Raw genomic sequence first — 23,428 nt, 5'->3', positions numbered from 1 at the left:
CGTTGCTGCCACTGCTGTCCCTGCTGCTGCTGCTGCTGCCGCTGCTGCTGCCTGATGATGGTGATCGTGGTGTTGCTGGTGCTGTTGCTTGTCGTTCTACGTCGCCTTGCTCTTGTTCGTCTTGAAGCTCACTTGAAGAACCCGGTTACCGAGCGTGTAACCGTTCAAGCTCTGGATGGCGACCACCGCCTCGTCATAGTTGGTCATCGTCACGAAACCGAAGCCTTTGCACTTGTTCGTCTGCAGGTCGCGGATCACTTTGACCGATTGGACGGCGCCGAACGGACCGAATAACTGCCACAGCACGTTCTCCTCGGTCTCTGGAGCGAGGTTGTACACGAAGATACACCAGCCGGAACCGTTCATCGCGTTCCCGGGTAGCATTGAGTTCGCCAGGAGATCGCCTGCCAGCGGGCTGTACCTGAAACAGTTTAGTTGATCGTGTGAAAACGTATGCCCATCGACGACCGGTATTGTGCTCGTGCTTTGGTCCATGGGTTTCCCGTTTTACCTCGCGCTCGCGTTACAAGGCAAGAAAAACGTTCTGCGCTCTGGCGGAGCAACGCCGTTAATCTACGCAATCCAACTGATCAGGATTGCTTTCGTTTCTGTTACACGGTACATAGTTATTTACGAAAGAAATTCTGTTCGTCGACGGCGCTACTCAACGCTGCTACCTTCTTCTTTGGCTATTCGTATGGAAGAATCTCGGACAAGATTCTTTTATTGCGAACAAATTTGATCGTGTACACGATTAAAGTGCCTCGAACAGATGCGACTCGACTGAAACACTTTCTTTCACAAAACACTAATTTTTCCTTCGATGTTACTGTCGCAAAAGAATCGTACGAATAAATTAAGTTCGTGCAAGTAGTGCCGTATAAAATCACTCGCGTCTTTTCATTCAACGAAAATATTCTACGTACAAACGAACCTGAACGGAAAGATAAACGACGTCGGTTATCCGACCAATAATCCCGGCGCGAAAAACCGTCACTTTCTTGCTAATTAATTTCGAAACGAAACCCTTGACGGGAAAATTAATCGTTGCGCAAGGCTGCATGCAATTGTACCGGTAAAAGCGTTCCAAATGAACAAGTCGCGTCTCGACGCTGGCTACCGGACGGAACTTTTAATTAGATAAAAAAACAAAAAAAAAAGACAAGAGACAGGGAACGAGAGTGATGGTGGAACGAAAGGAGCGAGAAAGCGGGAAAAATCGCGAAATAAAATAGGGAAAATTCGCATGCAAACGTTCGTTAATCGGCATGCTGAAAGTTACGAAACGGCGGATGTGAAGGTGAAAAAACATCGAGGCAGGACATATTTACAGAGATGTAAAAATGTAATCTACGTACCTACTTGACGTCACAAGCCGCGTTAAAACAGGGCACATCTCAGTGAGTATTCATTATAGGGTCGAGATGACAGTAATTAAGCAGGCATTCGTTACGAACGCTCGTTAGGAACCGCGTCTTTTATACGCACGCGTATGTACAACGCGATTTCGTTGGTTGGGGTGGCTTTTTCTTTAACGACACCTCGAATGAACCCCAAACTCGATTCATCGGTATCTCCCTTCCTTTTTTGCCCCCCACCCTCTTTTTCTTTTTTAAATTCATTCATCTACATTTTATCCAGAGGATATCTTCTTCTTTTTTATCTGTTTTTTAATTGTTTGCTAGATAAATCAGTTGCTCGATATCTATAATCGAATCTAAAACCATTGATCAAGTTAGAGGTTCGATTGGATCAGGTTGCAGAACAGAGACGTTCCTTCGTGAAAGAAGAATCCACGTTTCCTTTTAACTAGCCGATACGTACACACTCGTTCGACTATCGTTTAATATTCCGAGGATTGTCAGAAACGTTCGATCGGAGCAAATCTCTCTTGAACCACGGAGGCATGGATTCTCATGTCGCCTATGCAAATATCAAAAGTAATATCGCAATTTATTTGGTCGACGATCGATCGTTTCTAAGGCTACGAAAGTCGACACATCGGTGCGTTGTTTTCTAACCATAATCAAGTGCGATTCTCTTGCATTGGTGTGTGCCAACAAAAATACATATACCTATATATTTATACATATACGTATATATATACGGTTCACGTGAGTTCACGTAATTGCTCTTTCAAAGATCGTGCGCCTAGCCTCGCTCCTAGCTCTCCGCCAACGATTCAGTGACACGTTGATCTTTCAACAAATATCGCTGCTTTATATCGTCGTTGTTCTACCATCGAATTAATTGTACTATCGGCGGATGCAAACTGAATCATGTCTTTCGTGTATTGTTACGTTGTGCGTTCATTGGAACTCTTATTATCATTTTTTTGTTTTCTTTTAATTACAGACAACTCATCGTGCGCTGATCTAGCCCAACATTCTTCAGCTTATTCGTGTTTTCAAATAGAGGGGTCGACTCTGATCGTCGGCAGAGAGGCCGAGAAATCGCAGGTGCACGATCTCGAGTCGAACACGATCGATGAAGGCAAAGAACCAAAGAAAAGAAACAGTGAAGTAGGAGAAGAAAATGCGAGCTTGTCGAGGAACGTTGATTCGAGTCTCTATTTGCAATATTTTTCTCTGTTCTTTGTTGTATTCTTTTTATTTTCTTGCCAGGCATGGCGACCCGTAGTTTCGCGAGAATCTGTTTAATCTGTTTTATTCTTCTTTCGACGACGATTGAAAAATCGGTCGAAATCCGTCTGTACAGTCCTAGACTATGTTACTTTTGTCAGGATACTATACAAAAGCTTGAAAGCTAGCGGGTAAAGAGGAAAAATGAAAATTCTACGGTTATTTCTAATATCGGTTAAATCAGAGTGAAACTTAGATCTGACTCGCGAAACTCAGAATAAATTTGAAGAACCTCCGACAGAACGTAGAGATGATTTAGAAAAAACAAACGAGGTAATTGAAAAAAGAGAGTAAAGGCAATTTTCTTTTCTTTTTTTTTTTTTTTCTTTTTTGTCGTTCGTGTATCGAAGGAAATGAGAAACGTTATGAATTGAGATTGTACACCCGAATCGATTCGCATTCTCGAGAAAGCGCTAAGATATGCTCTGTGACGTTTGGTGGATAGAGAAGCGTTTGAAGGACAACAATTAAACGGAACGAAAGGCAACGAGAAAGAAGAGAAGAGAAAATAGAATAGTGTGAGGCGAGGGGGAAAGAGAAAAAGGCTTTAAAAATTTCATATAAAATATAAAACGTGGCCGTTTAAAAGAACGAATCATAAGATTGAACGGAAATCTCTAACGATAACGATGAAGATTTTCGTTTCGATTCGATATTTGACTTATTCCGAATGAATTTGATATATTATTAGTATCGTGATTAAATATAATTCAACTGTATTGATAACAATTCGTAAAAATGAAATGAAAGTCGAATGAAAGATGGTGTGACCATATGAAATTTTTAACGCGGAGCGTGTGTGGAAGGTAAGAGAACGAAGCCACGCAAGAACAGAAATCAATCATCGAAAAATGAAAAACCGGGAGGGAACGTAGTGGTAGTAACGAAAAAAATACTGACCTCTGTAAGCCTTTGTTAATGGCAAGCATGGCCTTGCCAGTGCTAAAACAAAACACAAAAAGAACAACGTAAGAAGAGAGATACTCCGGGAATGAGCCAATAAAATCGGGATAAGAGTCAGTCGCTTCCTTGTGCTTCCGTTTTATCTTTTTCTCTGGCATTCTTTTTTCTTTTTCCTCGCACGGAACTACCATCTATGGTGCCTCTCCGTTTTCTTTTCTCATCGTGGATAACGCAACAGGCAGGGAGATAAAGATAGATTAAGAAAGAACTAGAGAAAACAAAGAGAAAAAAGAGAAAAAAGAAAAAAGATTGTCAAAAAAAAAAAGAAAGAAAATAAAATAGATAGAAAATGGAATTTCTCAGGTTAGCTTTCTCCCTTTTCTTGAGAGGAGAGGAGAGACAAGGAAGCGTAAAAAAAAAGAAAAAAAATAGATTGCGGCGACGCGGCATCGATCGAAAAGGAAACGATAAAAGTACGGAATAGAGGCAAGCGAAAAAAGCGAAGCGCATTAATCTACTTTTTCATATTTTTTTCCTATTTGCTTCTTTTTTTCTTCTTTTTTTTTTTACTGACACACTTCGAATCGTCGAATCTTCGTACGTGTTCGATTCGATCGATTTAACGTTACACGAGTCTTCCGTCATCAAGTTTACTCGCGTTTGACTGACATGGACAGACAGACGGACCTGAAGTACGCTCGATATCCGGTTGTTAAGCAAGTTAAATGACACGATGACATGATGAGGGAAAGTCTTTATCGTCATCTTCGTTCGTTATATCATGTCTCTGAATGATAATTTTTTTCTTATTTTTTTTTTTTTGTGATGGCACGCGTCGTGTTTTGCAGAGGCACAGAAACGCGGAACGAAGGAGAGACGAGAATTGCTTTTTCTAGTCTGTTTTGTTATCGACGTTTCTCAACTCCATTTTAATCGAATTCGTCGTCAGCCTCGCATCCACGGTAACGCATTTCCGAGATCCACGAAACCTTCCTCGCGTTTCTACGAACGAAAAATTATTCAATAAATTTTCTGTCACACATCGTCGTTTCAATCATACCATCGTGCTAGAAAAGAGTAAAATCGTTTCGACGAGCCAGCTTACCGTGGATCGCGAAGACCAAAACCAAGAAAACTTACAGAAATAACAGAACGTTTGTATGTGCCTTGCTCCTCCATGTTTCCAGAGTGGTCAAGGATCAGTCTTCTGTCTTTCATGCGCGATCAAATGCGATTTTTTTCTGGATCAATAGACTTACATCTAGGTAATTGGTAATTAACTTTGGAGACCACCTTGTACCACTCGTTCGTTGGGAAAGGGCGATTGGATAGGCGATGTTCGGAGGAATGGAATAAGAAAACGATCCAAGTAATAGAAGAAATCAAGGGAATAATCGCTGGTGCTAATGATACGATGAAGAAAGGCCGGACGACGTTCTACGTGTAACTACCAGTGATTTCAATTAACACGGGTCTCGATTAGATTAAACCTCGATACACGTTGTTTCATTCCCGCGTTTCACCGTGTGTCACAGCCGATCGTGAAATATTGATATCGCAACGTCGATTCTACGGTCGATTGAAAGGTTTCCAACGATTGCCCGACTGGTAGCACGTGTCTGGTCTACACATTTTCCTGACGCATATTTGCTCTGATTTTCTGTCGCGTGCATGAATTCTCTATCGCGTTTGTTAAATTTCGTAAGTATCACTGACAACGAAAGTGCAAAGTCGTTCGTATTGAAAATTTGACTTTTGATAACCGCGACGACCGTTCTTCGTGAAAGAGAACACGCGACATAAACTAAAATCTCGATGAGAAATGTGCGCTTAAGAGACGGGCAAGATGAAACTTTGATCGCGTTGAAACATGCTCACACGTAGTCGAACATCGAATAGACGAATCTAAGATGAAAGAGGGAAAAAGAAAAGGGAAGAAAAGAAATGAAAAGAAAATATGAAGACGAGGTAATATATCGTATGGTAGATGAGGTGCGTAAGGAGGAGCCTGCAGTGTACTCGGGTACTTAAACGGTGAGTGCGTAAACAAAGAGAAAGAGACAAACAGCGAATCGATCGACCGATCGTTTTAGACTCTACGGGTCACATCGTTGCGTGCAACTATCAAATTTAAACGTATAAATTTCTTCGTTCATTATCGATCGATCGATGGATCACGCCGAGTATGCGCTCTATCGAACGAGACGCTAAACAAACCTAAAAAATGGAACGGAAAAAAGGAACTGAATCGGAGAAAGGAAATGAAATTGAATCGAACTAAATGGAAATAGAAGAAGAAGAAGAAGGCGAAGAAGGTGAAGAAGAAAACAAGGTAGAAAAGAAGAAGAGAAAAAGAGTAAGAGAGAGATCTTTGGGTAGAGCGAGTAGAGGCGAGTAGGTACCTGGATAGTGGCGACAGTGGAATGTACCTGAAGCGGCCGGTTGGATGGTGGATCGGGCCGCCATATCGTCGGGTCGCCTGCGGTGCCAGATAGGCCAACGGCGGTATCGCCTTGTTGTTGTTACTCGGATTGTTGGCGAACTTGACGGTGATCGGCTCGGATGAGCCCTTCGGAACGGTACCGTTTAACTCTTGAATCGCCCTCTCGGCCTCGACCCGCTGGTCGAACCTTATGAAACCGACCCCTTTCGACAATCCTGTCAGTCAATCGGTTCAAGTTATTCATTAGACTATCGTTCTTTCACGTTTTTATCGAACGAATAACGGATACCGAAGATATGAGAACTTTTGCAGATTCCTCGTTGACTGTTGAGTGACTATGCGTACATGCGATTCTTGACGTTACGAGAAATCTCTCGATGATTCAAGATCTTCCAATCAAACTGTCGCTACGAGTTTCGTAGGTGTGGCAAAGGCAGGGTATTCGCATTGCGGATAATTTTGAGGGATTAAGCGAAGGAAAATGGACACTATTATTATTAAGAAAGTATTCTATGTATAGAAATACGTAAAACATTGGAACGCAGTTTACTTGGAAAATCTTGGAATCCTCAAGAAACGCAGTAACAATCAACCTTCTATGAAATCCATCAGCTACAAATCGTAATTGTTTAATAGAAACATTTCAATAGCAATCCAATTCGTCGAAGAAAGTTGCCTTTGCATTAACGATACTCGGCGATTTCTAATAAATCGATCGTGAATGCCAGCAAACCTTCTTCTTGTACTTTCCACCCCGTGATCAACGACGAATTCTGTGTAGAATGCAACCAAGTGCATTCGAACGAGTGGCTCGGTGCGCACAGATTCGTTTCTTTACACCGATGTCGTGTGTTCTCGAGTGAGTCGATCATGTTTTCTCTTTGAAGCGATACCCGCGAAGCTGAATGAGTTTGGTAACGCGGCAAAAAGGAGGCGAGAAGGTGTGCGTGTGCGTGTGCGTGTGTGTGCGCGCGTGAGTTTGTGTGTGTCTGTGTTCGTGTGTGCCATGGATCGAGGGCACGGTCGCAAAATCATAATCATAACAAACGACAAAAAGCGTAAAGAAACAAAAATGGCGCTCGGGATTAAAAATTTTGGTCTTGTAGCTGTTGTCGCGGTCACGTGAAAAAAAGCAGCCAATGAGAAAATCAAGAGGAAGTAATATAAAATTATAAAATTAAATAGGAGAGAACAAGAAGTCACTTGTCTTCTATTGGTTTCTCTTTTTCTTTTGTTTCGCATGGTTGATCGTTCGTTCCTCGCGAGAAATTCGTTCTCTTACTTCCTGTTCTCTCCGTTGCTAATAATATAAATTTAACTTAATCTTTTATATCGGTGACAGTCTAAGTAATTGTTTCGCGAGACGAACGAAAACCGAAGCATACGAAGGAAAACAATAGAAGAACAATTTAAAAAAATAGAAAAAAAATTGACTGAAAAACGGCTGCTTTTGTTTGAGCTTCGACGTAATGAGGGAAAAGAAAAAAGAGTTGTATGAGTTACGTACCGGGCAAATAGTCTCCGCCGCCGGTCACAAACTGTCGTACTAAACAGAAACGGAAAAAATCATATCACGTTAAAAGTCAACTGGCAGCATACACGATTCGCTCGCCCCTGATTCGTCTAGGTGGGAGGGTATGTAATAACGAATAACCGGAAGAGAGAATAAAAATTGACGAGAATAAAAGAAAGAAGAAAATAAGAAAAGAAAGTAGTAGAAAGAAAACAAAGGGAGAACGCTTTTTTCTCGAAAAGTATTGAATCTCGTGATCTTGAAATTACGATGAATTCAAATTGGAAGAAAGGAACAAATAAATAGAGCATGAGGTTTCAAATGGATTCAACACTAGGCACAGAGAAAAAAGACGTTCGATCTGGAAATAAATTTCGACAACGTTCCTCGTATGATATTCACTCTTTCATGATGTCGAATAATCAAAATAATCGGTGTCTGAAGAAACAATAAATCAAAATTGGTCGCAATGAGATGAATAAGGGGCGAGCGATCATTCTGTTAGATGTTTTACGCCTAAAAATTTCTTCGTCCTTAAGTATGTAAAGAAGTCTCGTTTTTGTTTGCTTTCTGTTCAAACAGTACTCGAAGATAAACTGAAAAATGCAAAGAAACGAAACGCAACAATAACGAAGAAAAGAAAAGAAAAAAAAAAGGAAAAGAAGAAAAACAGAAATTGATCGTTCGAATCGAGGATCGCACTGTGGAACGAGTGTAATACAGGCAAGCCAGGAACGAAGGAAGAAACAGAGGTGGGTTCCACGTACGATACGCATCCTAACACCAGTGTCGTAATAAGAAAATAAATAAAATTATGAAGCTACAAAGGTAGAACACCAAAAATTAATGACACAGTACGAAAAACAGGAACCAAAAAGGAACAAAAGAGAGAAACGAAAACAGAACTGATTAATCGTGCGAACGATGATAACGAATGTATCAAAATGAAAGGTAACAACTCACAATCAGAGGAACCAACAACGAAAAACGCCAATATGGATATAAAAGAAATGTAACGGTACAGGGTGGTTAGGCCATGAGGCTGTGCGTGAAACTGGGGATGCAAATAGAATGCACTGCTAACAAAAAAGTAAGCTGAGAACGTAAATAACAATAACGAGCGAAAAAAAGACAAAAGAGTATGGAATCAAAAACGAAAATTTGCGATCGTGTGTCCTCTCGAATGATCTCGAATACAAAGTGTTCTTTGTTACTAACTAAAGAGAAAAATGGACGAGAGAAAAAGAAAGGAAGAAAGTAGCAATCGTTAAACAGATCGGAATGAAAGATGCGTAAACGAGATCACGCAGCTCCGAGACGACATCGACCAACGAAAAGTGTATACAGCGTTCTCGTTCGCTGTCTAAAATTTAATTGAAATATTCGTCACTCGTTCACAACGATCGTGTTCGTTCTCGCTCTGATTGCAGGCGCACCGATCCACCCCACAATACGACTAAAACCCCATGGCCTACTTTTTATAATTCTTCGTCAAATTGTTCACCAAGCTTCCTAACGAATCTCCTTAATTGAACGGGCGCGAGTCTGATTCGCGCGGTCTCAATCTACTTTGCTCTTCGAACAAAGCGAAGGGAAACGGCATTTTCCCCTTAGAGCTGCCGAATTCCATGGCCTTCCACAGGGCTGATTACATTCTACTGGCCGATACGATCCTCGTCAGTTGTCAGGTAATTAGCAACTTACCGGTGATGTTGTCGCAAAGTATCCGCGATGTGATGATTCTGCCATATGGGTTGAATAGATTCTCCAGGTCTTGTTGCGTCATGTTCTTCGGCAAACCGCTCACGTACAGGTTTGCCCCTTTGATCGCCTCGCTGCTCGGTCTCGCGTACGATACCTGCCAAGGTGAACACAATTATACCAACCGATAGAAAAGTAACGCGAGTCAGAATTAGAAAAGTTCGTAGGTAAAAGCGTTATACGTGACTCGGAAGAAACTAGAGATAGGAGACACTCTACTTCGATCTTCTTTTTTCAGTGGATTAACATCATGTACGTGGTACGCGAGCGGAACAATTTTATCTGTTCTGGTGGAGTTAATAAATAGCAGATGCGATAGTGTCTTTGAATTCACGCCAGCCTATTTCCATCATCGCCACACCGTCTAATATCATGAATAATCTCGTTCGTATAACATATTTCAAATAATTAGCTTTGACAAAATAATGACTGCGAAGCGCGACTTCGCGAGAAAACGCAATAACGACAAGCTATTACAGATTTCCGCGAGCCTTTTGTTCCCGAGTTGTGGCTAATTTATTTCTGGCCAAACTATGTAAATGCGTTAATGAAAGGTTCCGTTACACTGGGATTAAAAGTAGACTCGAATTCGTGATAGCATATAACCCATGTAGTGCGTATAAATCAGATCATTCATGGGAACTTTAGCTCGCAAGTCGAGTATTTAATTCCAAATATATATATCTAAAGAAATCCTAATAAATAGATAGTTTGGTATGTCTAGAGATATTTAAGGAGAACGAACCTTGATCGTTTTGTTTTGCAGACGAAGACCGTTGAGCGTGTTTATCGCCTTCTCAGCATCCTCAGGCCGGTGATAGTTAACAAAACCGTAACCTAAACTCTGACCTGTAACAGAAAATAAACCGTCATATTAGACTATTGGATACTTAAAAACAGATAGATACACGTAGATCGATATTTCCGCCTTTTACGATTATTAAAAGGTATGATTCGAAGAAAACGCAGAGTTCGCGTACAGTAAACGCGTGTTCGTTCATTGAGTAAACGAGTACGTGACAGCGACGAGTGTTTTTGAAAAACAGGAAACGCAGGCGGTGCAATACGGCCCTGAGAGATCGCGGCGAGGTCGAATATAAAGCGGCAGAGGCTCGAACCAAACGACGCCCCCGCTACTCCGATGCCCGAAATAGCGTCGCGACGTCCACGCACGTGCTCTCCACTAACGCACGGAATTCAGAGACGGGAGTACGCCAGGCGAAATTACGCTGGATTACGCGCACTCGAACGTGCACGGTCAGTCAGCGCAGCGGAAAAATTCGTCGACCAAGATAACGGAAACACAACGTTGCGTAATCGTTCCTTTATTCCTCGGTCAGCTTCCCGAGATTATCGATAAAGATTCGATGGATTCTTCGACGATGAAAACGTGTGGTGTAGCTCATCCTCTTCGTACGATTGTTCGAAGAAAAGGAAAACTCTGACTGATTGTTGGTATTCTAAAGAAATATCATCTGGAGTGACATTACGAGTGTTTAGTATCATGATAAAAATGTAGGGAATCAATGGGCACGTGATGTTTGAAACCGCGATATTTGTATTATTCAACTTGTGACCTAATGATTTATACTGTGTACCGTAGTTGTATCGCGTCTTTACGAGATTGTATTCGATTTGAAAAGGCTTTCAAAGGGGACTGATACAAAATAAACAGGCGCAGACGAATCGATGCCGAATACTCGACCAAGACTAAACACCGTCCCTCGGTAACGTCTAGAAATCGATAAACAAGTGTAGAAAGACGTAACTTCTTCTTATGTTGAACGTTTATCCGTACTATCGTAATAGTAACTTTCCGCTAAAATTATCACAACAATGAGCAACTGTCTGTTATTCCATCGCACTGGAACAAGGGATTTTCTCCAAATTTTTCAATAACGTTCGTTTAGCATCGACCGCGATAACGGATGCAGTGGAAGTTTAACTTACCGGTGAGTTTATCGCGAATCAACTTGCAGCTCTCCACCTCGCCTATGCTCGCAAAGAGGGATCGAATCTCATCCTGTGTCATGCTCTGTGGCAAATAATTTACAATGAGATTCGTCTTGGACTCTTCCTGCGAGGCCTGTCCGAGGGTGGATCCACCATTTTGTTGCACGACTGTGTCCATTCCGTTCGCCATCATTGCAGTCTTCTACCGAGTTCTCTCTAACTACGTACGAAATCTGAAACAAGAAAGCGTCCTTTTATCGTTACGCAACGAATAGCTGATACGTTTCTTTTCAGCTTCTATGTATTTTGCTAAAATAGTTTCGTCCTCTATCTCTCGGTACTCTCTTGGGTCAGCATCGATAATGTCAATCGTCTGGCGTCTACCGATCGACGATACCTTCTAAAGCTCTTTATTACAATGCAATCGATCACCTTGTTGTTTATTTATCGTGTAAGGAAACAAGTGTGTCACTGAGAACTCAAGAGACAGACAGTGATACTCAACCATTGAAACGTTGTTCGAATATTTTGTAAAATTATAACGATAAATTCCCGGTTTCCATTCGACTACTCGCGGACCCCGAATTTCGCATGTACATTTTTTTTTTTTATTGAAATAATTATCCCAACGATAATATTGATATCTCGCTAGGGGCTCCTCGATAAATTCAACTAACATGTCAAAGTTAGGTTATCGAGGCGACGAGGAAGAACACAGGAAGAAACAGACAAGTATAAACACGGGCTGTCGTTGGAATTTTGAAGGACGTAAAAACGCCTGCTAATCAACACGCTGTAAATGATGCATAAGCTTCTTGCGGCACTGACAATACAAATTCGAAGAGACATAGGTCTTTGCTCATATTAGGTATTTACATGGTAACAAGCATATTTTCGCTAATGAAAACAAAGCATTATAAACAGTTCTTAATACATATATACGAATTGTTCGAATCGATTCGCTTACGACGAAGAATTTTTTTAAGCATTTGAAAAAGGCTTTTTCTTTTTTTTCTTTATTTTTTATTTTCTTTTTTTTTTAGCTATAACCACACGCGAGGATCATTATCTTTCTCGTAGATTAAATTAAAAGCAACTGGAGAAGACAAGACGCGTGGCACGGTTACGGGCAACTTACGAAAATTCATGGTTCACGCAACTGGATGCTGACGTAATCTGACAATGACTTTCAAAACACAGCGTGAAAAGAACAGGCGGAGGTGGTGGTTGGTAGGGACGAGGGTAAGGTCCAATAGAAACGCGGATAATTTAAAGGGGCGACGACCCCCCTTTCTGGTTTAAAGGGCTCGCCTCCCTCGTGCCTTCCCCTTCCGCCCTTCCAACCAAACCACCGAACTCGATGCGTTTACAGGGTGTCCAATATCAATCGTACGTCTACCATTCCGTTCCCTTTTAAAATTTTGTATATCTTTCTTCCAATTAAACTTCGTTATATACCAAATTCTTTCTTCTAACACAACAAATGATATTTTTAGCAAATGTCTAATCAAACGTAGCGAAAATGCCGTGGAAACTTAAAAAATGAATAGACGCAGAAACTTAACGTTTAATATTTTCTAGTTCGAAAGGTCAACGATCTCGACGAACGATCGTCTACCGATTCCTATTCCAACGTACCCGTAAGAAGAATTAAGTAATTTTGATCGAAACACCCGATATGTGGTCGCACACGCCTCGAGCGAAAGAGACAGAAAGCGAACAAAATAAAAGGCGAAAAAAAAAGGGAAAGAGAGAAAGGGGAATTATACGCGATGGCCGTAGGGTGCCGATGGTGTTCATGGTTAAGGCGAATACACACAGCTGCCACGACATGTACGTATATCAGACCCGGCACGAGCTATCGGTGGTGTACATTTTAATTCTCTCTTTCCCTTCCGCCTCCTAGCTTCTGTCAGTCGTTCAACGTAGTCATCAGCTGTCCTTGGAGCCACCCCACGCTGGGAGCCTCTGTGTCTCATGGCTGTGGTCACCCCAATCGAACTGACCACGTTCTCTCATGAGATATCTTTTATTATATGTACAGGATAGATAGCTTTTATCGTATGCATCGAATAATGTGCCGTATCCAACACGAGACATGGGAAAGAATAAACTACGACGGCGGACGCCTGTGTTAATTCAAATTTCCTATTCGAAACGCATCAGACATAGCTTTCGTGTTACGGTTACAGGGTGTCAAAGACCTCCTGGGAGCCTTTCGAAAGGTTTCCAACAACATTTCCTATTAGGGGAATCGAATCCTCTTGAAGGAAAGAAGCCTAACTCAGGACGAACGTTCCACGAAATTTTAAATCCACGAAACCTATATCGCTACGCTCGTGACTAGTAATTTTACAGAAACCTTATACCAGAAAATTATAAGACTCCAAGAGTCCGCCTATAAATATCACGGTTTCTAATTTTCCAAAAAGATATAACAACGCGTTAAGAATAACAAAACTTTTAGTAGAAGCAAAAGATTGTTTGAAGATAATCCGTAGACTGTTGTGTGTATGGCACAGAATGAACCCCTTCGAAAAGTGCCGACGGTATTCTTCAACAGATTGCTTGGTGGGCTTGATGGTGTTTACGAACGAGGCGAAGAAAAAGGCGCGCTCAGCAGTCGGAGAAAATGTCGGAGCCAGCAGTTATCGTAGCCCCGCATCTTCCGTAGTTATCGATCCACGTTCTTTCTGTCTCTGTTACTCCGATGGCCGGCATCGCGATATTTTAGGACGGCAGAATGGAAGCCGAGAAACCCCATTGTCGGACGAGAAGAACGCATCGAAAAAGTATCGTTCGCCGGTGACTTCGAAACGCGACTCCTGTGCCACCGTCATTATCCGACGACAATGGACGTTATGCATGGATGCGTGTACGCGCAACCTGGGGTTGTCCGCGCCACAATGCGGAAAGCCACCCCCTTTCGCCAGACTGGGCCTCGCAAAAGTCGATCTCCGTTTACGATCGTCTCTCGGGGAATCGTTCAGCGACAGATAGCCTTCCACGTTTCTTTATCGCTTTCAATTTTAACTCACAGGTGTTTAAGTATCGTATATCGAATCTAATTTTTTTGAAGACAGAGATTACGAAACGAGATTGAAAATTACGATAATTACGGTTTCATATACTTTGTAAAGCGCTTAACGATATGGAAAAATTATGCGAAGTGTTACGCGTAATTTCTACTTAATGATCCTCGGTGTAATGAACTGCAACTGGAATTAGAGTTCGTACGGAACTTTGCTAAGAGTACAACCTGCTTTTATTACCTTGAAACTATAGTCCGTCATTTATAATTCGATGTTGTAAATTAAGGGATTAATATACTATAAATAATGCAGCTAACAGAACTAACGAAGAAGCGAGGATTCAATATCCTTGAGGGGAGGATATCCGGAGATTTCCCCGAAGACAATCTAAATTTCGAACGAAGGTAGCAGGTGGGTCTTGCAGGGGGTTAAAGTTCGATTTTCACGTACGCTTGGCAGATACGATCTTCAGCCGGTGGCCAGGTGGCCATGGCGACGGATCGTGAAAATCGCGTGGCCGGGACCGATCAATACGAGCGCGACTCCTCGGTCCCTGCCTCGCTGGTTCACCCCTCCCTCACCCTTCCTTCTATCTTTCTCGCTCGGTCGTGGTTCGGGAGTTGTCTCCCTCTTTCTCGCTTTCTGTGGTGCGCGCACGAGACCCCTTCCTCTCGCTACAATTCCAAGGGAATCCCCTCCCGCGCTCGCTGACGCCCCTTTCCGCGCGAGAAAGCACACACGCACGCACGCATGTACACGCGAGCCATGCAAAAACGCAGTAGCTCGTCCTGCTATCGGAAAGGAATATGTAGCAGCGGCACACAGCAGAGGGGAAAAGGGTAAAGGCAAGTGGCGGTCATGAGGATGATGGTGGGACCGAAGCGGCGGACGGGTGGCGTGTAGAAAGAACGACGACGACGAAAGCATGCAGAAAGCAAAGGGTGAGAATGAGAATGTGCCACGAAACTCGCAAGGCACGTGCTCCGAAACCCCTCGAAGAACGAGCTGCTGCACACGCAGCATCCAGCGTATCTCTCACTGACAATGAGATATTTGCGATTAAAGTGGATGGAAGACAGATGAAAATCGGGAAACCCGAGCAAGCGAAGAGAACGAATCTTCAACCCGGCTTACCTGTTTCCACGGTCTTTTCAGGATCCACACCTTTCTATCTTTACGATCGATGCACGCGTAAGCACACGACACACATCCACACAGAAACACAGAAAACACTTTTCTTTATTTTTTCGAGACGCGACACTCTCCGTACTATTTCTTTTCCTCTCCGTCTCTCGACGTTTATTCCCTTTTCTCTTCCGAAAGCTCTTTTCGGTCGCACGCGAAACCGAGCAACGTGCAACTGGCCCGTGCTACGCGACTACTCTCGTGGTGCTGATCGATGTATCGCGCCGGTCCCTGGTCTTCTCTCTAACTCTCTCTCTTTACGTGCACCTACTATCACGCTCTCGCACCGCCGCCCGGAACAGAAGGGGAAATCAATGAAAGAAAAGTACGACGCGAGCGCTCGTAAATCGGCATTTATGCTCGCCTCCTGGTCGACGGTCCCTCGGTTTCACTTTGACGAGCACATACGTGTGAGTGTACGTGTATGTGTACGAGCGGCTCTGCCGAAAATTAGTCGCGTTCGATATCGTCGTAAAACGGGATCACCAAATTTCGTATTCGTCGATCGTGATAAAGAAAACGAGGGGTCGGAGGTATACGGTGGGTATGATGTAAACGTACGTGTATATGTGCGCGTGCGCGTATGTGTGTATGTATGTGTGTAAAAAAAATAGAATACGATATACGTGTGTATGTATATGCGTGTATATGTGAATGTGTAGAGGGTTACGCGAGACTAGAAATTAAAGCGTTAAACACTATACTAAGGAAACGGAAATAACGATACAACACGGGCGGAGGCTGCCTAGAGACTGGACACGCCAGTCGCGTTCAAGCGGCTTGCACAGCTCGGCGAGCTCGTTCGGTCAACGTCGGCTTGATTCGGTAGCGATCGCGCACCCTCGGCTAAGCTCGTCGCCAGCCCACTACGAACCCCTCGTTTTATTACGTATCTCCTCCTACCGACTCGCGCGTACGCTGCGAGGGGTTGCCGATCGAACTAATAAGAGACGTATGCGCGTTCTTAAATAAACTGTGACCTCCCATCGCCGATCGAACTCTTTGGCCCCTCTAAACATCCTTTTTTTCCCCTCGTCTAGTTTTGCCAAATTTCCAATTTCCACGCTGTATCACGGCGTTTAAATTATTTGCAAAGTAAAGCTATAAATCTTTCACGGTTCGCTCTTGAACGCTTACAATCTCGAGAGTCGAGTAGCGCGTCACGATTTTTGTTTATTCTGTCGTTCGGTTTAAAAGTAACACCTGTCACTTTGTTTCAATCGCGTCCTGTTAACAAGAGAGTCGACAAAGTACAGACAGTTCGCATACAATATTTCAGTGTCCCCTCGAGATGTTTGCAGGGGTTTGTTCGTTAGGAAATGTTTGCAACATGGCTCCCCGACATTACGAGGCAGAAGGTATACCGCCCTCCTCCAGCCTCCCTCACCCTGCTTGCATCACCCCTTGCATCAGATCATGACCACCCCTTCACGGATTTTGACCCCCGTCGTCTCGGTGCGCTATCGCGTCGATACAAGAGTACTTTTACCCCTTACGAGGCCGCACTCGATCGGTAGTGAACTCGAAACCATGAATTACATCGTCGAAACTCGCTGGTGGCCATTTGCCAAAGACCATGAAATTGAATCTTTCGAGGAGAACCGGCAAGAAAAAAAAAAGAAAAATCCGCGTCTGACAAAACACTACAACTCGCGCGAGAGTCAAAGTCAACGAGGTGAAAAATCTCAAGGATAAAGTCGACGTACTCGGGGAACCTTCTGCCTGATTATCCCACTCCAATTGCTTTACTTTGATTCATCGATCGTCGCTTTCAACGTACGCCCTTTATGCTCGATTTGTTTAGAGTTTTGCCATTTTAGATTTTTGGCACTGTTTTCACCCTTTTCGCTACGAATAATTTCCAAAAGCGACGCAAGTGGCTGGCCACGAACGCGGGGAAGTAACGAAGAAGAATCCCTGACCTTACCCTGGCTTTATCTCCGTAGATCGAGCGAGGCCAGTCTCGAAAATGACAGTACGCCAAAATTATGCACCGCTGACGAAACAAGCCGAGCAACACTTGGCGGTCGTGCCAATAACCGCAAGTTCGTGTTTTCGGAAATTCATTTCCGTTATATTACGTCACTGCGCCAAACGAATCAAACTATTTTGCGAGAACTTCCTGGACACGCATCTGTTTGATGCATCCTCGCCTTGAATCATTTTTAAAGCTATTGCGCAAACTTACGAAAATTTAATAGCGATCATTCGCCAGTCTTTTTATAAATGTCCGAGAGGTCTCTGCACTTTGCAGCCGGTTAGAGAGAACAGCGAATTGACTCGAAAGAATTCGCGTTATGTTAACCGTTGAATGCTCCAAAAGCACGAGTAATCGGCACACAGCTCGTCGGTGCATGCACCAACTGTCCACCAACCATCTACCACTGAAATTATAAATACATCCACGTATAAACACTATAAATATACACGATGGAGTTATACGGAAAAGCCTGTCTTGGCCTCATATCTATGCATTGGAACGACGATAAGCCGTATCATCGATCTACTCAGATTTTTCGATATAATTAGGAACAGCGAAAACATCTTGCCTTCGTAACGAAAGTACAATTTATACTTTACATCGCTGCCTCTATCAATTTCTCCTTTAAAATCACTATCGAAAAACGACCTTTACATTCGCTCGCCTTAACGAATTAAACAAAGAAACGATTTTTTCGATTGACTTCCTGCTTTCGTTGGGACACGAACGATTGACCAGGTTCTTTGCATATTACGTACATGACCGGACCTAACGTTGACGAAAGAAAGAGAACGAGGGAGCAAGTCGGTATTGTCTAGCCACATGAGAAAAGAGGGAACGAAACTGGGACCGGGGTACGGGACTTGCAACAGATGCGAAACGGTATGCAGAAAAAAATAGGGACACGTAGTGGACGCATATGCGAACGCGTTTCATTATGTTCGGTGGCTTTAAAACCGGCCACACGGTGCGACAGGAAGTTGTCACCGCATTACCGTTGGAATTATGAAAGTTTGCCGGCCTCTGATCGCCTTAGCGACAACCAACGGCGAAACAATATTCTGGTCGTTGAACCAAGAGGGAAATTTGTCCTTATTAATGTCTAGAATCGCTTTTTATTCTCGCTCGTACGACCGATAGTTTCGTAATTTCGATTTGCGCGTAATGTTTTACGAACGTTTCGATAAAGAAACGCGTTACACGCAGTTTTCAGCGAGAAAGATTTAATATCCTCCTGTGGAAGAGATCAAAAGCGTGAAGAAACATAGATCGTGAATCGTTCGTAGGTTGACAAACGTGAATCGAACAACCCTGTTCTTTCGTTCGGTTATGATCCAGCTGTCGAAGTCTACGTTTTTGGGGTTTGGCCCCACCTTCGTCATCGATCCGCCGATACGACCGTGCACGAGCATAATTCTACTCAGCTCCGCCACGGGAGCAGTAATTCCGTCCGTGAAGTTTTCCTAGGGTCACTGAACTCCCGGTGAGATTCGTCGATAATCCACCAACTTTCCTATTTCTCGACCTATAGGCATTCCGTGAGGAATAAGTTCGACGCGTGACGAAAACAACTGAAATACGACAATGAAAGTAACGGAAAGAGCAACGGTAAACGTTGATAAAAATAGTTCCCTAAATACAAAGTTAAACATGCGAGGGGATAAATAATTATAAAGGGCGTATAAATAATTCTCAACGACCAAGAGAACGTTTCACCTCTGCTATAGTCGATGGATATGCATATTCCGCGTCAGAGGGTCGAACGTTGGTATTATCGTTGAAAACGATAGAAGAGGGATGACGATTTTAACGAGCATCTGCACGAAACAGACGAGCCGACCCCACCTAGGGAAACAGAGGCCGAATGTGGTGAATCGATCAAGCGAGCATGTAATCGCTGTGCTAATTAAGGTGCGATCGATCGATTCGTTGGTGGTCGCGCTTCGGCGTCGCTTCTCTCGTCGTCGTTTCAACGCAATTGTACGCGTCGATCCGTGGATCGTTTCTCTCTCACGAGGCAATGATCGTATCACAAAGTACCCAGGGAAACCTTACTACTCTCCTCGAAGACCACAAAGAGTGATTACGTAAAGTAAACAAATGCTCGTGAAGAGAAAAGTAGCGTCCGGTCATAGCCGGATGATCGAAAAATTCTTTTCGCCTACGATGGTACGCGCCATGATTTTCATACGTCGTACCGATTAAACGAAGAAAAAGCTATCGGGGCTACCTATGTCGTTAACTTAAGCGTCATCGACGTCACGGGCAAAGGAATGGAAATGAAATGAGCCGGTTAATGAAATTCGACGCTGTAACTCCGTTCAGGGTCTCAGAGAGACTTCAAAGATAGCGATAGAAATATGCAACATCAAACGAGACAGGACAATTTTCACGGCACCACTCGTGTCGAGACCATCGTTTATTCAAAGACCTAGGGTGATGTTTAATAGGAGAGCCACGTCGGCTACCTCCATTCCCTATATTGCCGTCGTTTTCGTCCTCGATAACTCGTTAGCAGGATTAGCGTAGCTCTGTTTAAACTCGAACGAAGTTTCGATAGATTGCCGCGGTGCGTGGGTACACGCATCCGCAAGGGTGGCGTTGGCAGGATGCTCGGCGTTGTCAACGTTAATACCGTATAAATCTCGGGAAGGGGACGGCGCGTGTGTGACGCGTACGATGCAATCATATTACGTATGATGGACGAAGAGTCGCGAATAGAACGGAGGAAAATCGAGAGAAAAAGAATGACGAATGGACGGAGGGAGAAGAGACGAGAGAAACAGGGTGAGACAGAGAGGTAGAGAAGCTCCATTGATTGGTCGGTGGTACGGTGGAACGTTGCAGTTGCCCTGGGGGTATATGAACCCCGGCACGGCACTCTCTCTCTCTCTCTCTCTCTCTTCTCGCTCTTCCACCCTCCTCCCCATAGTTTACCCTCGCTACGATTTTACCCCACGGCAAAACGCAGGCGCGTCACATGGACCCAGAAACGATCAATACGAGCTTCCCCAACTAGACCTAGTCTCTCTCCCACTTGCCGCTTTTCTATCCTTCTTTCACAACCATTCCACTCTATCATCCTCCTACTAGGTTCGCAACCCTCGGTCAATCTTTGATATCGCGTTGTTCGCCTGGGAATTTTCATAGAAAAAGACCCGAAAGAGGAGAAGTAACGTACGATGCTTAGACGTTAGAGGAGCTATGTCTCTTAGCTTCTTCCTTTCTCCGCTCGATATTTTCATCTTGCGTTTCGTTGGAACAATCTGGTTCAGAAATGAAATATTCTCACGGATCGAAACGAGCGTAATGAAGAAATAAAAGATGGCGATATTGTAATTTCTCTGGCACAAAAAGGCGGAACGAAAAACATAGGAAAACGGAAGGAAGCGATACTGTAAGATCGTGTTCGCTGAAAACGTTCATTGGCACACTATCTAACACCCCTTTATCCCTCTCACGCACCATTGTGATCGAGGCCATCGCGGACGGAAGCGTCCCTCTCGAGACTTCCTGCTTGTCCTCGACGAGGACCCGCAGTGCCAGTTGCTCCATCCTGGATCTGCTTGATCCTTCATGCACACTCTCGCCGTTTTCCATCATCTTGTTACCGAACATATTCAACATATTCGATCGACCGTGTTTTTCGAGACCGTATTTCTCTCTCGTTTTCAGTTTCTCGTCTTTCTTTTTTTCCTCGTTTAATTATGACTTTTTTTCTTTCGATTCTTTTTTTTCCGTTTGCTCTTTCGCCGGTTGCTCCGCAAGTGGGAAGAAGGATTCGAACTGAAAGTTGGCCGGAGAACCGTGGGTTTGGAGTCTGCGTTCGCGTTCTCCTGGCCACGTTGCTTTCGGCTGCCACGCCCAAACTTCTCTAGCCCGCGATACTGCGCCGTAGAAAAACGTCAGTTGTTGCGCGCCGATATTTTCACCGTGTTCCACGGATAGAAATACTTTTTAAATCGTGCTTATCGTAACTGAGAATTCACGCCCAATGTCAATCGATTGCTATGACGAATTAACATTTCAATTCCTTTTACACCAAGATCGGTATCTATATCTTTTTCTCTGATGGGATAACGATAAATTTAAATCAATTTGAATTTGAAATGAAGCTGAAACGAATTTAACAAAATTTGAAATATGTTTCTACGAAGCAATGAGGGGAAAACGATCCCCGTAATCGGCCAAGAGAACGCGAGAAAAATAAGTTCGATAAAGGAGAATGATCATGGCTGCCGGAAGGATCCTTCGTTTGGTCCTGTATAAAGGATGTTCCGGCAAAGGGTTTACAAACATATATTATAATGATCGGCACCTGATAGCGCGCTATCAAAACACATAGATCGATATACATAGAGATCGATAATAATGTTTGCAATTATAACGGTAATAATAACAACAATAATAACAAGATAAGAATAGAACAATAATAATAATTCGAAGGTCAGAATCACAGAAGCAACAAAAGTAAAGAAACAAATGAACATACCGGTTAACGATGAAAATCAGTGGTTGGAGGATGCCGATATCTGGGCGTAGAACGAAACGACGGTGGGTTAATGTTTTTTTTTGCGTTTTTATTAGTTTTTTTTTTTTAATGAAGTGTTATCTCTGCCTTTTTTTTGTATATATTATCTATATCGCTAGATTTTCATTTCGTTGTTATCTCGTTTGATGCTCGTTCTTTGTTCCGTTTCGTATTTAATTCTCGTTCTTTAAACGACGATGTGTGCGTGTTTCGTTTATCCGTTTGTTCGTTTATTTTTCGTTCTGAACCGTGCCCGTGTTTTACGCGATAATTTTAATCGATTTTTAAACGGCCAAGTTTGTCGAATTACGGCGACGAATTACAAGTTCAAGTCCTTCTCCAGATATCTCTCTCGCACTTTCTTCGATCGACAACGAAGAATTACAGTCTATACTTTATAAAAACAATCGAACCTACTGGATACACGACGATCGCACGTACATATGACACTTGATTTGTTAATGTATCGACGAAACGAAAGGGGGAAAAAAATGACGAAGAAAATCACGGAACACACCCTCGAGCGTCTCTCTTTCACACCCACCGGCCAACACTATTACTTCGTCTTTCTCCCTCTACCTCTCCCTTTCTCATCCGTACGTTTTCCTTTTTCCTTCTCCTCAAGACCTCTTCTGCCGACTAAAGGATCTTCCAGACGACGATTCCTGCTCTCTGTATTTTTAACACCAACCTCGTCAACGTATCGCACACTGAATTATCTTCGTGGAGAACCGGCGACGTATATTTTATCCTCGTAGCTTTAATTATCTTTTTCTTTTCCTTCGTTCTTTCTCTCTTTCTTTTTTAGACGAAGTTAGAAGGAGAGCCGCGTGCACGTCGATCGAGATCGATCTTCGAGAAGCTGACCGTTCCAGGAGGCGAAGGGATAAAAATAAGGATCCGGGAAGGGGGGGTAGAAATGGACGAACGAAATCATAAGATCCCCGACGAAGACGCGCGTGAAAGAACGTGGTACGACGATCCAAGTCTGTTGACGAAATTTCTTTCTCCGCTGACCGATCGATTTCAACTTCGATTATTTTGTTTTACTCGTTTTCTATTAATCGTGTTTTCTATTGATTACTGTTGTTGCTGTTGTTGTCGTCCGTTGTACTCTTTTTGCCTTCGACCTTTTCGTTTCTCTCTTTTCTTCCTTCTTTCTATTTCGTTAGTTTAAACGCGGTTCGAAGTTGTGCGTGAACACACGCGGTTTTCGATTAGTATCTCGTTGACACGTGGGCGGGTGAAAGCAAGAATGATTGATCGGTATATACGGTGAGGACGATTCTATATGTACCAACGATACGAACGTATTGTCGAATTAAAGGGTCAGAAATGAAGATATACAAGCAAATAGTAAGAATGTTGCGGGTATAACGGTGTCTACAACGCAATGCCTTTATGTGGTGCGGTAACTAAACTGACGGAGCCAGGCCCTGCCGCCAATCGCTGCACCCTCTGTTGCCCGCTGCCGCCACCGCCCC

The 23,428-nt window shown here is 43.3% G+C and overlaps 1 protein-coding gene across 15 annotated transcripts in view; it reads right to left on the bottom strand.

The window, feature by feature from the left end:
* Positions 1-26: 26 nt before the first annotated feature.
* The window catches only part of LOC100749305 (ELAV-like protein 2), a 39,901-nt gene continuing 16,499 nt past the window's right edge, over positions 27-23,428 (bottom strand). For 2 of the 15 annotated variants that reach the window (XM_033324034.1, XM_033324032.1), the window contains exons 2-9: positions 11,213-11,448; positions 10,008-10,111; positions 9,206-9,359; positions 7,496-7,534; positions 5,948-6,203; positions 3,543-3,584; positions 1,359-1,361; positions 27-421 (exon numbers count right to left, since the gene is read on the bottom strand). In XM_033324034.1, the coding sequence (XP_033179925.1) occupies positions 97-421; positions 1,359-1,361; positions 3,543-3,584; positions 5,948-6,203; positions 7,496-7,534; positions 9,206-9,359; positions 10,008-10,111; positions 11,213-11,408 (1,119 nt within the window). In that variant the 5' untranslated portion in view covers positions 11,409-11,448 and the 3' untranslated portion in view covers positions 27-96. Of the gene's footprint in view, positions 422-1,358; positions 1,362-3,542; positions 3,585-5,947; positions 6,204-7,495; positions 7,535-9,205; positions 9,360-10,007; positions 10,112-11,212; positions 11,449-15,381; positions 18,035-20,878; positions 21,200-21,905; positions 23,406-23,428 lie in introns of those variants that run through there. The other 13 variants (XM_033324033.1, XM_033324031.1, XM_033324035.1 and 10 more) reach the window with 13 other exon arrangements.

Source organism: Bombus impatiens, unplaced genomic scaffold (assembly GCF_000188095.3).
Source record: "Bombus impatiens unplaced genomic scaffold, BIMP_2.2 scf_1445, whole genome shotgun sequence".
Taxonomy (NCBI): domain Eukaryota; kingdom Metazoa; phylum Arthropoda; class Insecta; order Hymenoptera; family Apidae; genus Bombus; species Bombus impatiens.
The sequence above is the reverse complement of the archived record's forward strand: the minus strand, read 5'-3'. Positions and strand labels throughout refer to the sequence as shown.